General features: G+C 43.1%; 1 protein-coding gene across 2 annotated transcripts in view; it reads right to left on the bottom strand.

Annotated features, from left to right (window-relative positions):
• Positions 1-13,586, bottom strand: part of HS2ST1 (heparan sulfate 2-O-sulfotransferase 1) — a 163,290-nt gene that overhangs the window by 29,481 nt on the left and 120,223 nt on the right. The window contains exon 2 of one of the 2 annotated variants that reach the window (XM_073357156.2): positions 7,490-7,749. In XM_073357156.2, the coding sequence (XP_073213257.1) occupies positions 7,490-7,749 (260 nt within the window). The remainder of the gene's footprint in view (positions 1-7,489; positions 7,750-13,586) is intronic. The other variant, XM_073357157.2, reaches the window with a different exon arrangement.

The following is a 13,586-nucleotide window of genomic DNA, read 5'->3' on the forward strand; positions in this document are numbered from 1 at the left end:
TATACAAATACAAATAAAGTAGGGAGACTGCAAAATATTGTACATTAAGCATTTATAGATGTGCAACAGAACGGTGAAGACCCGTTACTTAACCAAGTTTCAAAATCAGTAAAATTGAGAAGCACAGGGAGAAGAGAATTGCTTGCAAATCCCCTCCTAAGGCCAACCACTTCTCACTAGGCCTGGTGACTCCTCTCTCCAGTGTGTCAATGAGGCAGACAGATGCAGAGGTACTGAGGAGAGACAAAGATTCAGTAAAGAAAAGTCTGGTGTCTACAGATAACCTTAGATAATAATCTGAACAGGATAATGAGCCACTGAGGAACATGTGCTGAATTCAGAAATGAAACAAAGCCAGTGAAGATTCTGTAAGGCGGATATGTTATTTCTTGGAATGGATGAGATCAGTTGTCCATTGTCTTGAGGTTCCTTTGAACCACTGGCTCTTAAAATTCCCATGTGGAAGTGGCTCATGCTACTTTGTCATATGCAGCTTTTCCTCCTTTGATGCAGAGCTTATGTATGGCATCTCCTAAACGGATTGAAATAATGTGCTCTGCTTAATGCTAGCCTTGAAGTTAACTTTCATCAAGTCTGGTTGAGGACCACATGATGTTATTATAATGTTGCAAAGCAAACTGCACTGACTTCCCATCTGTTTCAGGATGCAATTCAAAGTTTTGATTCCTATCTATAAAACCCTATATTATTTAGAACCTGGCTAACTCAAGATACACCAGTTCCACAGTTTCACTGACTCTGTGCATAGAGAGGGTGTGATCTGGCTCCTCCCTGGCGGTTGATAGAATACATGTAGGCTATGTTGTCTGTCAGGATGTTTATATGTGATCCTGTTATCAGTGGGAGGAAACTGGCACAGGTGTTCCTCACCGCTCTCAACTCAAGGAGATGATATGCAGGGATGTCTCTGCAGGTGACCATTTGCCTTCTGTCGTAATATCTTTTAAATGCATGCCTCATCCTATGAGGGATCTGTCAGTGGTAAGGAGTTACGAAGGTGGCACCTGTAAGAAGGGGATCCCTTTGCATGCATTGGCCGGTTCTTCCACCAGTCCATGGAGTTCTTGACCCTGGTGGGCAATGACAGAGCTTTATCCAGATTGTCCCTGTTCAGTCTGTAAACCGAGCTGAACCACAGCTGTAGGCACCGCATGTGAAGTCTGGCATGTGGAATCACTGCTGTGCCAGCTGCCATCTGCCCCAGGAGCTGAAGGCAGATTCTCGCTGGCACTTGAGGGCTGCATTGAGCCGTGTCTATAAGCGATACCAAGGACAGAAATCTGGTCTGATAATAGGAAGGCTTTGGCCTATAGCTCATCTAGGTCGGCCCGTATGAATTCTAGGCATTGCCCTGGTGTGGGGGTCAACTTTTGGAATTGGTCTGCAGGCCCAGCTCTGTGAACAAGCATATCGTGTCTTCATTGGCTCGATGAGCCTCCTGAAGCGACCAGGTTCTGAGGAGGCAATCACACAGGTAAGGATAGATCATTATCCCTGGAGATCGTAGATAGGTGGCCACCACTGAGCGAACTTTGGAAAATACTCTGGGTGCCGATGGAAATCCGAAGGGGAGGAGTGAAACTGATGAAACATTTGTGAGCCAGTAGTACTGAGATGTGAAAGTAGGCATCTTGCAGATTGAGAGCCAAAAACCAGCCTCCCTGTTCCTGTGATGGAATGAGCGTCAACAGGGTGACCATCTTGAACTTTTGAGCTTTGACAAACTTTTTGAGAGCTCTGAAATCTTTTCCTGATGCAAATTAGAAAGTAACAAGAGCAGAACCCCTTGCCTTGTAGGTACTGGTTCCATGCTGGGGCGGCGAGCTATATGGGCCTGTGGTGCCCGGGCTCCAGCAATATTCAGGGCCCGGGGACCCAGCTCCACCAATGTTTGGGGCCCAGTCTCTCCTCTGGCCCTGCCTGCGGCCCCTCTGCACCTCTCCTGAGTGTCCCCCGGCCCCCACTTGCTGCCCCCGTGCACCTCCCCCGGGTCCCAGAGCATCCCTGCCTCTCCCCTGCAGCTCCACGCTGACTCCGCTCTTCTGGCTCCCAGCATGAACTGCCGCCACAGGATCCTAGTGCCCCCGATCCAGCCTGCCCTGCCCCGACCCTGCTCTTCTGCCTCGGACCCTTCCTTTTTCCAGTGGGACCCTCCACCAGCACACACCCCCCCTCCCCCCGGCCTGCAGTCACTGCTCCTGCCCCACACTGGGCAAGGGGCAGCCCCGTTCCCCACCCCCAGTGAGGCTACAGTGAGGAGCAGCAGTGGGGGAGGAAGGTCAAGATGCTTCCAATCTCTGTCATAGGGCGCGGTCCTAAAGCAGTGTTGTGGGCCATTAGAGTTCACAGCATCCACCACAATGGAACTGGGCAATAGGTGAGTAAATAGGAACTCTGATTTCTTTGCAGGGACATAATTTTTTTTTGTCTACCCGCTTGCATGTCGGGGCCACCGAAGCTGGGATTTGCCACATCATCTTAGCTAGGTCTAGGGTGGCCTCGTTCATTGGAAGGGTGATTTTGGAGGTAGATGAGGCATGGAAGGTATCGATAAGCTAGTGGTACATACCTTTAACCTCTTCCAATGTGGAGGATGTCCACTGCTATCTTCGCCAGCTTGAAACATGTGGAAGTCATCCGCCATGGATGGTGGAGACACCATGACTGCTTCGTCCAGTGAAGAAGAGGATATGGCCTTGAGTGTGACCTCCTCTGTGTCCACCTCTCACTCCTCCAGATGCCTGGGAAGCTCTTGGGCAGTGCTCGGTGCCCTCGAGAGAGGTTGGCGGTGTGCTGCCCAGGGGTCCCAGTATGGCCACTGAGGGGGCATATGGCCTGGTGGAGGTGCCCACGGGTGACCAAACCAAGATGGTGGCAGTGATATCTGGTGATTCATTCCCAGACCCTATTCATATCAGGTCCCATATAAAGCTTGGGAGGAAGAGAGAGAAACCCTGGCCGGCTCACTGTCGAATCCCTCACTTGACATCGGAGAGGCATGGCATGATTGTGCAGAAATACCCTTTGGTTGGCCATGGCGCAGTGCAATGATCTCAATACTGAGGGGCAGAGAGTCAGGAGCTTCCTACATAGCCAGGTCACCGGCCTGGTGAAATTTTGCTGGTACTGAGCATCCCAGCATCAGTAGTGGTGCTGGGAGAGATGAGGACCTCACCCGTACTCATCTTTCCAATGGCAGATGGGCTGCTGCTGCTGGTGGAACAGATGACAGCTTGCATTCCATGAACATCTTAGGGCATTTGCCCTTGTCTCTCTGTACCGAAGATTCAATGCCGATGCCCAAAGGATCCATGGGCTTGTCAACAGTACCAGACACCAACAGAGATGGTGATCACTTTTGGCTATCCCTTGGGGTTAATGACGGGACTTGAGTTTTTGACTTATGGGAGGAGTCCCCAGACTGTTTCTTTGACCCACTGTCCTTCAAAGTTGAAGGTTATGGGGAAGACTCTCACCCGCCAGAGGGCTAGGGGCTGCCTCCATACAGATGATTTTCTGGCAGAGTTCTCTGTCCTTGCGGGAATCTCAGTCGGAGCTGCTGGAAGAGGGAACACTTTTGTTAGATGTGGCCCTTGCCAAGGCAGCAAATGCATTTGGAGTGCACCGGGATTGCTTCGCTGCAAGTGCGACACTTCTTGAAGCCTAGAGAGCTGGGCATACCCTTCTCAGGGGGTCTCCTTCCACCCACGAGGGGTCAAACAAGAACAAAATCTTTTCTTTCTTTCTCTTTCTTTCTTTAAATAAATAAATAAATAAAAATTTTGCCTAATAAAAGTCAAAAGAAGGCTAAAGGGTTTCTAAAAGCTAAAGAAAAGGCTCCATCTCTAACAAGGGGTGGGTGAGAAACAACTGAGGATGGCTAGCCCACACACACTGGCTAGCCTCGTGAAACAGCACGAGGAAACACAGTGCATGTGCGGGCCCAATGGACACTGCTATCAAAGTTCTCTGATCAGCAGCGCAGAAATACAGACACACTTAGAGTGGAGCACCCATAGGGGCACTACTCGAAGAAGAACCATTAACTTATTCTTTGTTTCATGCTGGTCCAGGCAAAACCTATGGCTAAGAAGGTAATATCAATGATAGTATACAGTCATCATGTATATCAGAGGCCTGCTTAGCTGATTTAGCCAGGACTTGTCTTAGCTCATCTTTCAACAGACAATACTCAGTCCAGCACAAGCCAAGAGAGGGTAAGTGAGCTGCTATACAGCAGCTGTGACAACTGTAGTACAAGTCCACGTTTTAAGCCAGATGCAAAGAACTTCTGAAGTTTTATGACAACCATACCCATGCTGGGGTAAATGATTTTTTTTTCCCCCCCTCACTGGATCACTGATGACTATTTCTTGCAATTCTCTCTCTCTCTCCTGTTGAGCATGGGTTGGCTTTTGTTTGCTTATTTGTTTTATTTTATTTTAAAGGGCCTTGTAGCTACTGGGGCTCACATGAGAGTGAGTGATTAAAGTTTGTGTCCAAACTAAGTAAGATCTTTGAGGTTATTTTGGAAAATACAGGTAAGTGTGAATGACTTTTATGAAATTGTGTTTCAGGCATTTTTAGAAAATAACTGAAAGGCTATTTCAGAGCTCCTAATAGGTGTTAGCTCAGCTGAGCTTCACTGAATTGAAAACTGGATCAAATGTAATCAGAGGAGCTAAGAAGTACTGCAAGGAAAATAGGAATGAATGAAGAAGTTCAGTTTTCTAGGTAACTGGAAGCTTAAAATGCTTCCAGTGATCAAAAAGGAGGTGCCAGAAGGTCCTATATCAACTCAGCAAAATAAGCCGGGAATATTTACATTAAAGAAAAGTGCATACAGCACAAAACTGGTGTCCTACTATACAATTCGCCCCCAATCACCTCTCCTTGTCCCCTAAATCCATCCTTCTTCCTCCCTGCAGTACTGACCATATATCTAGTTTTTTCCTAAGACTTTGTGTCCCAGGAACTTCTTTTGAGACCTGAAACATTCCAGCTTTTCATTATGATGTTGGTTTTGTTTATAACATCTAACTATTTGTTCAAGACATATTGCTATACGGAGTAGAATTAGTTCTGTGTTCACCAGGAACAAACAGTCCAATAGAATGAGTGCAGTATGGGGTGAAGAGAAAATTCTAAAGAAACTGTCAAAACTGTCCTTTTGCTCAAGGTGAATGATAATGACATTTGTTAAGTGTTTCATGCTGAACTTATTCAGAGCACTAAGTTAGTGGAAAATATCCACTTTGAGAAATATAGTTTCCTTAGTCTGAGGCCCCTTATTTCCCTGGCTCCATGCTCCTCTTGTCAACAGCAGCAGCTACTCCACTGCTATGGTCCTTTTCTCCCAATAGGCAGGGCTAAGCATTTTGCTGTTGCATTGCTGCTTCTTCCCACTGCCTTGCTGTTATACACCTCTCTTTCTCTGGCTGTATTTTTCCTGTTGGCTATTTTTGAATTCCTTGTTCTGGAGATAATTTCCTCCCACGCAGCTCCAGCTGAGTTGCTTTTTAGAGTACTGGTGGAACAGATGACCATGTAGCAGCCTTACTGGGTGGTTCTAACAGGAATGGAGTTACAGAAACTAGCCCTTGACTGGCTGTCAAAAAATCCAGAAATTTGCAGGAGAGGCAACATGGGCTGGACAGAAAACCTGAGATTCCCCAGGTCTGGGAAGGACTTGAGGAAATCATGCTAACTGACCACTCTAAATTTAGGAACACAGATTGCTACATTGAAGCAGACCAGTGATCCATCTAGTTTGGTACCGTGTTCAGGATCAAGAGGTAGAAATCCTACATAGGCAGCAATGGCTTAACCTGTCATCAAGGAAAGTTTCATCACCACAAAAAGTTAGGGCTTATCTACACAACCTCATAGTTTGGGCTCCTGGGGTGTGAACTGCAGTGCACACCAAAATAGTCCAGCTCCCTCGTGGGGATGTTGCTAGTGTGAATTAAAAGGTATCTAGTTTGTATTAACATAGACCTGTATGAAGAGGGCTACATTAATGTGAACTAGGTACCTTTTAGTTTGTGCTAGGAATAGCCATATGGTAGAGTTAAGCCCAAAGAGGTTGACTTATGCCCTGAAGCTTAAAGGCATTACATCCTTTCCAGAGTTTTTGCTTATTTAAAAAAAAAAAAAAGGACTATCATCAAATACTTACTACACAGTTCGCCTTGTACCAGAAGCCTTGGTACGAAAACCACTTCAATTTCTTTAAGTCACTGATTCATATTGTCCATTGAAACACTGCTTTCTGAATTAAAATTATCAAAAATTCTGAAATAAAACCACTCTCTCAGAGACAGACACACACAGTTCAATTGCAGGTTCTCTCTCTCAGAGACAGACACACACAGTTCAATTACTTGTTAAGAAAACAGCTCATTATCCCCTGCCAATGATTATTCTTACTTTATTTTACCTATAACTAAAGGCTATTGAGGTGAAACAACCAGCCAGAATCTTGATCTTGACAATACGCCACAAGCAGTTATAGTATTACCGCTAATGCTATATTTAGTTGATCCATGTTCACTTACATTACAGAAAAAATAGACTAATAGAGATTTGGGATCTGATTTTGAAAGTCAGGAATGTGCATTTGTGAGACTAATTCAGGCACATGATTTCTTGTGCAAATTGGACAACTGTATACTTTAATAGGACATTATGCATCTAATTGGTCACTTGCATATGCAATTACCTCATTTGTGAATTTACTAACAGTAACTGCATTGGAAATTAGATCCACAATTGTGCACAACCTATTTTGCAAGTAATGCTTTTCTGTTAAGCTAAACACCGCAAGCAGAGCAACATTATGTAGTGCTGAATTTTTAAAGAATAGGGTTTAAAAAAGAACTAAGAAATATTCAGGGACACAGAAGTGGACTCAAAACTTGCTGAACATTACATAATACCAAACACTTCCTAATACAATTGAACTTGAGATGTTCATTGTATTATGTTATTTCCTCTCTAGTAATTTATAACTCACCTAGCTGAAAGAGCTTTTTTAGTCTTCTCATTTAAAATATATTTTGGAGAGTTAACTTTGATTCACATGGAAGTAGTGAACTGGAAGCACTATGTACAGCCAAGCATAAAATGAGTAAACTATATACTAGACAAGCATTACACATTGCTACGCCAATGCAGGTCAGTCCTGACCCACTGTATCCCTTTTTATTCTTGTCTTAGACCTTTAAGCAGAGACTTCTATCATGCCAAGTAGTGTGGTAAATTAATCTTGTTACATTATAATGGCACCAAATTCCATCTGTTCCTCCAGTTATATTTACAATAGCAAATTACTATTCTCTGTGGATGTATGTACACACTCAAAATGGTTCTTCCTGAATAGTGCTGAACACACAATAAAATACCTAATATATTAAAAATGCTCAAGTGGCTAAAAACCCATACTATCATCTCCATAAATGTAACTTACCTGATCTTGCAGTGACATAACAGGATTATTTTTGGTTGTATTAATATGCAGAACATGATATTTGTTCTTTGCACAAAGGTCATAGGCAATATTTGTGAAGGATGTGCTTGCAGTTTTAGGTACTCTGTTGTAAATGATCACCACATCATCATCTTCATCCAGAGTTGCATCTTGTCGGGGACCATCTATTGTATGACGTTGTTCTATCTCTCTGACTTCATGTCTTGCAATAGCTCTTTCTGTAAAGAGTAACAGAAAAACTAAGCTTTTAGTGATAATGAAGTAGATAGTGCGATCTTGAAACTCAGTCCTTAGCATTAAAGTGACAAAAAAGGTTAAAAACCATCTATAAAGTAAACAACTACTAATTGTTAGTTTTTTTAACATCTGGATTTAAAATTTTCCTTTCCTGCTCAATGCATTTTTATAGATTTAACTAAATTATGCTTGGAGACCGAATATGTTGTCTGGAAACTGATAAACAGTGAGGAATATTCTTTCCTTTAACTTATGTAAGCATTAAAAGAAGCTACACTCTTTTCTTTAAAAAGTTCTCTATGATGCTGTATCAAAACGGTAACCCTTCTCACAAGTCCCCCCAAAAATCCTATAAAATACCCAGTACTAAGAAATACTAGGTAAAAGGAATAATTAGTTCAAATATCAAAGTATAAAATATGTATTTTAAAAAACAATAAAAGTCACTGACCATAGATGGTTTAGTCAATTAATGGTGAAGAGGCACTGGAGTTTAAATAAAACTACTATTGTTCTTATTCCAATTAACACCACTCCCCATGTGTAAATACTACAACACATGGCTTTGTAAGAATCTAATTAGATGTATTAGACTCAAATTTGATAAGAAAAGAAACAGGAGAAGCTTATGAAATGATTTACATTAAGGGGCGGGCAAAATTATTGCCCTGAATACAAAACTATCATATATACTCATTCATCAGCTGAATATTTTTGGTAAAAAAAGGGATGCATCAAAGAGCGGGGGTCGGGTTATAAACAGGTCTACACCAAAATTTGATGACTTTAAACTCTATGAAATCATTGAATTGAATATCTAAAATATTGTCATGTTTACCTGGAGTGTCTGCAGGCATGGAGCCCCTCAGCTCCCTGTGGCCGCAGTTCACCACTTCCCACAGCTCCCATTGGCTGGGAACAGTGAACCGCGGCCACAGGGAGCTGAGGGGCTCCATGCCTCCAGACTCTCCAGGTAAACAAAATGTCCCAACCGCCAGCGGCTTACCCTGATGGGCTAGGAGCCAAAGTTGGCCAACCTCTGAAATATAAGATCGGCTTATGAAAGGGTCATACAGTTTTTATTATTTTTACCTATCCATCTTGGGGGATCGGCTTATAAACGAATGGGCTAATGAACGAGTATATACGGGTACATCAAACACAAGGAAGGAAAAAAAAGAGAAAAGCAAACCCTGAACAAGACACGTTTTGGAGAGGTGGGTAAGCTACAAATAAAAATAAAAATTCCTTTTACAAGAAGGACAACGCTCTGGGCAATTGGTCTCCTTTTCAAATATAAAGCTACTTGGAAAATGAGAAGCAGATCGTTACGGCTCTACAGTATGCCAAACATACTTTGTGCTGACCCAGACAAAATTCAAAAGCTTTGTTCTATTCTGGCTAAGTAGAGCACCCACCACTATTTACAATTTAATGTCCAAGCATTTTTTTAGAATTATGCATTTTGATACTATCCTTAATGGTGTACCTTTTTTCCACATGGGTCAACAACAAGGTTTGACCTCAGGATCCAGAGGTTTACAGGACAAACCTTTTCTGTTTGAACTAAAGGAGCAATTGTTAGTAAAAATAAGCTGCTGTCCTTTATATGGAGTACTTCCTAGAGCAGTAGTCCCCAAACTTTTTCTGTCATGCCACCCCTTACCAGTAGTGGAATCTGTCCATGCCCCTGAAAGCCATTGTCAGAGGTGGGGCCAGGAGCAGGGCCATGGTCAAAGCCAGGGGTGGGGCTGAGGCCAGGAGTGGGGCCGGAGCTGCAGCCAGAGACTGGGGGCCTGAGATCAGGAGCGGGGCCTGAGGCCAGGAGCTGTGGCTGGGGCTGGGTGGTGTTCCCTTCCTGCCCCCTGTAGGGGCTGGCCTGGTCCCTTGCCGAAAGTTCCTACACGCACACCCCAGGAGGGTGTGCCCCACAGTTTGGGGACCACTGTTCTAGAAGGAGGTTATGACACATACTCAGCGAGGCACAGCTATGTGAGACAACAGGGGAATGTTAGTTATGATCCTGGCTTCTCTTCCTGGCTCAAGGGCAGTGTGGTCTAGTATTTTGAGCAGTGGTTACAGACCGCATAGCTACATATACAGATTTGGCACATTCATTCTGAAAGTCAGTGTTTCAGAATGGGTGAGTTTGCTTTGTCATATTAGAGACCTGAGTTATAATTCCAGGTCTGCTTGAAGTGACCATGGGCAACATCTCGGTTACCTTATTTTAGCTTGGTTACCTTTTAGCTTACGTATATGAAGCTTTGATATGTAGTAAAGGTTATGAACCAATGAGACAAGAATCTAATGTTCTCTCCTGGCTCTAAACCCAATGCACTTTCCCTCTAGGCCAAATGGAGTTCAGAGAAAGTTTCTCGCTCCCCACTCTCATATATACACAAGATTTTACCTGCAATGCAGGTAGGTGTGACAGGACTGCCACATATGAGATTGTAATGAAGGATGCATGACACTTGGTAGAGCTGCATCCTCCCCTCTTGTCTCCCATTCCTTATCTCCTCTTCCATCACCTTTGGTCTTCACTTTTCTTCCTCTTCTTGTGCTCCTAACTCACCCCCTCATACTGTTCTCCTTCACCCTACCTCTATACCACAGTTTAAATGTGAAATATTAAAAAAAAACAACAAAATTTAGAACTATCAAGCTGTGCATACAAGTAGTCTATGAAACCACATATTATCACTGCCCTCAGCTACAGTAACTCCTCACTTAAAGTTGTCCCGTTTAACGTTGTTTCATTGCTGATCAATTAGGGAACATGCTCATTTAAAGTTGTGCAATGCTCCTTTTTAATGTCGGTTGGCAGCTGCCTGCTGTGTCCACTGCATGCAGGAAGCACAGTCTGTTGCAGCTAGCTGGAGGGGGGCTTGGAACCAGGGTGGACCGGCAGCTTCCCTATCAGCTCCCTGCTCCCCTAAATTCCCTGTGCAGCAGCCGCCCCAGCAGGCTATCAATCCTACAGTTGAGCTGTCCTTCCCCACACTGCCATGTGCTGCTCCTGCCCTCTGCCTTGGAGCGCTCCCCGAGCATCCTACTTGCTGGGGGGGGGGGAGAGAAAAGGGGGGCTAATGTCAGGGTGTCCCCCTCCCCCTTGCTCCTGCACCCTGCTTACCCCATCTCCATAGAGCAGGGGGACACACAACAGGGCTCAGGATGGAGGGAGCTTCCTGGCAGCAGCTGTGTACAGTATTAAATTGTTTGTTTAAAACTTATACTTTGTGTGTGTATGTGTATACACACACACAGTATAAGTTTTTTATATATATAGTGTGTCTTTTGTCTGGCAAAAAATTTTTTCCCTGGAACCTAACCTGCCCCCGCCCCCCATTTACATTAATTCTTATGGGGAAATTGGATTTGCTTAATATTGTTTCGCTTAAAGTCGCATTTTCAGGAACGTTCAGTGAGGAGTTACTGTACACTCCTACAACTTCTCTCCTACTGTTTGTTACACTCATTTCCCAAGTCTTGTTTTAGACTGCAAAACTTTTCAGGCAGTACCATCTCTTCCTATGTACCTGTACAACTCCTAATACAAAGCCCCACTCCTGAATGGGGCCATTGGGTGTTACCACAATAATAATATCAAGAAGAAAGAAGTACAAATGTATGCATCTCTTCCTGCTGTGCACACAGTCTTGAACCAAGTAGTGCTGGCAGCACAGTCACCAATGACAGACAAGGTTTCCTCTAGCAGCCCAAATGGGTGTGAAATTTCCTGTAAATGATTCATGTATTTCTCAGTTGAAAGCCTAGTCTTACCCATTTGCCTGAAAAGTAGGCAGATCTAGAAGGAAAAGAAGAATTTTATGTTTTTAACTAATATTATTTGTTAGTCTCTAAGGTGCCACAAGTACTCCTGTTCTTTTTGCGAATACAGACTAACACGGCTGCTACTCTGAAACCTGTCACTTAATTCAGCAAATAGCAGATGAAAGGAAACCAAGATTAATTTTTTTAAAAATTGCAACTTCACCTAGTTGTGGAATGATGTGGATCATTAGCACATCTTGAATATCATTAAGTTAAAACTCCAGAAAGCTGGCATGTTCCCTGTGTGATGTCAATTTGTGAAATAGTCTGCCTGGGAAGAATATGTCTGGAGAACCAGTGAAATGACAACATCACAATGACACAAGGCAGTGGAAGGATCTGTGGCTGAGCTGTTGACAACTCTTTTTGTTAACATATTAGATAAATGATGTCTTTGTTAAGAACTCAAAATCCTGGCACATTCAATTAAGAAGTTGGAACTCACAACAAAATGCTTCGTAACACCAAAGAAGTCTTCCCGTAAAACTGGGAAAGACCAGGTTTAACATTCCTATGGTCTTGTCTAGCCAAAGAACTTGTACCACTTAACTTTACCAGCACAATTAAAGCAGGGCAGCTCCTCTAGTACTGACGCAACAGTGCCAATATAGAAGTGCTTATACTAGTATAATGCACCCATGGCAAGTGTTGTGCTGGTATAACTATTTCAGTTAAAAAAGAAAAAAAAAATCACACTCCTAACCAAATTAGTAATACTAGTATAAAAACTGTGTGTAGATCAGGCTGAGGGCATACTACTCAGCATTCAAACCTGTGACAAATAACCAAGATTGCTTGACTCCTGGTTGCTTCCCTCTTGTTCTCTTTCATATCCCCTCTTATCTTCTCCCTCTTTGTTTTCTCCTTCTTTGCCCCTCATCACCTCACTGACAAACCCCTCAACTCTTGTGGAAAGTGGTGTGGCAACAGTTCACGTTTCATCAAGGTGAAGATGGAGGTTGCAGCAGGCAGTTAATAATCCCTTCCGCACATGCAAATATCCAGAGTAGACCACCATACACCTGCAGCAGGGGGCATGACACACACAGGTTGATCTTCCCCACTTCCCACAAGACAGATACTGCTCTGTTGCCCATACGGGCACAAAAAATATGGAACAGCATCTCAGATGGCAGAAATTAAACAGATAATCTGCACTTCTTACCACAGTGCAGCATGTCTATAGCAGGGTTTGCACCAGTGTAGCTACACCAATGCAAAGAACTCCAATGCAGACAAGGTTAGAGCATGCTGAAGGAGGAGCTCTGTATATATGTGGCAGTACATAGACAGACAGCTTCCCTGGAAGCAAATTCTATACAGAGGAAGGGGGAAGGAAACAAACAGCAAAAAACCAACACATCCACACACTCCTTTGAAGAAACTGCCAGAAGTAGAAGAAAGAAAGAACTTTGAGCACTCAAACGTACCATTTTGCACAAAAGTGTTTTAAGAACTTAACAAGCTTGAAAAACTGCTAAATCGTACTTTTCAACCAGAAGAGCCAGGAGTCAGCTAAAGACATAGGCTCTGACTACACTACGAGGCTTTTAGTGAATGTTTAGCATATCCTTGCAATGCCGGCTACAAAAGTGCCATGCAAATGCCTGTTCTCACTTTCTGGTGACATTGTAAATAAGAGGGCAGCATTAGCTCCTGTAAATGTAAACAAACTTGTTTGTGTTAGCGACTGGCTGAAAAAGAAGTAGGACGGAGTGGACTTGTAGGCTCTAAAGTTTGACATTGTTTTGTTTTTGAGTGCAGTTATGTAACAAAAAAAGTCTACATTTGTAAATTGCTCTTTTATGACAAAGATTACACTACAGTATTTGTTTGAGGGGAATTGAAAAAATATTTTTAGAGTGCAAAAATTTATAATAAAAATAATATACTTTGTATTCTGTTGTAATTGAAATTAATATATGTGAAAATGTAGAAAAAATCCAAAATATTTAATAAATTTCAATTGATATCCTATTGTTTAACAGTGCAATTAAAACTG

This window comes from Lepidochelys kempii, chromosome 8 (assembly GCF_965140285.1).
Source record: "Lepidochelys kempii isolate rLepKem1 chromosome 8, rLepKem1.hap1, whole genome shotgun sequence".
Lineage (NCBI taxonomy): Eukaryota > Metazoa > Chordata > Testudines > Cheloniidae > Lepidochelys > Lepidochelys kempii.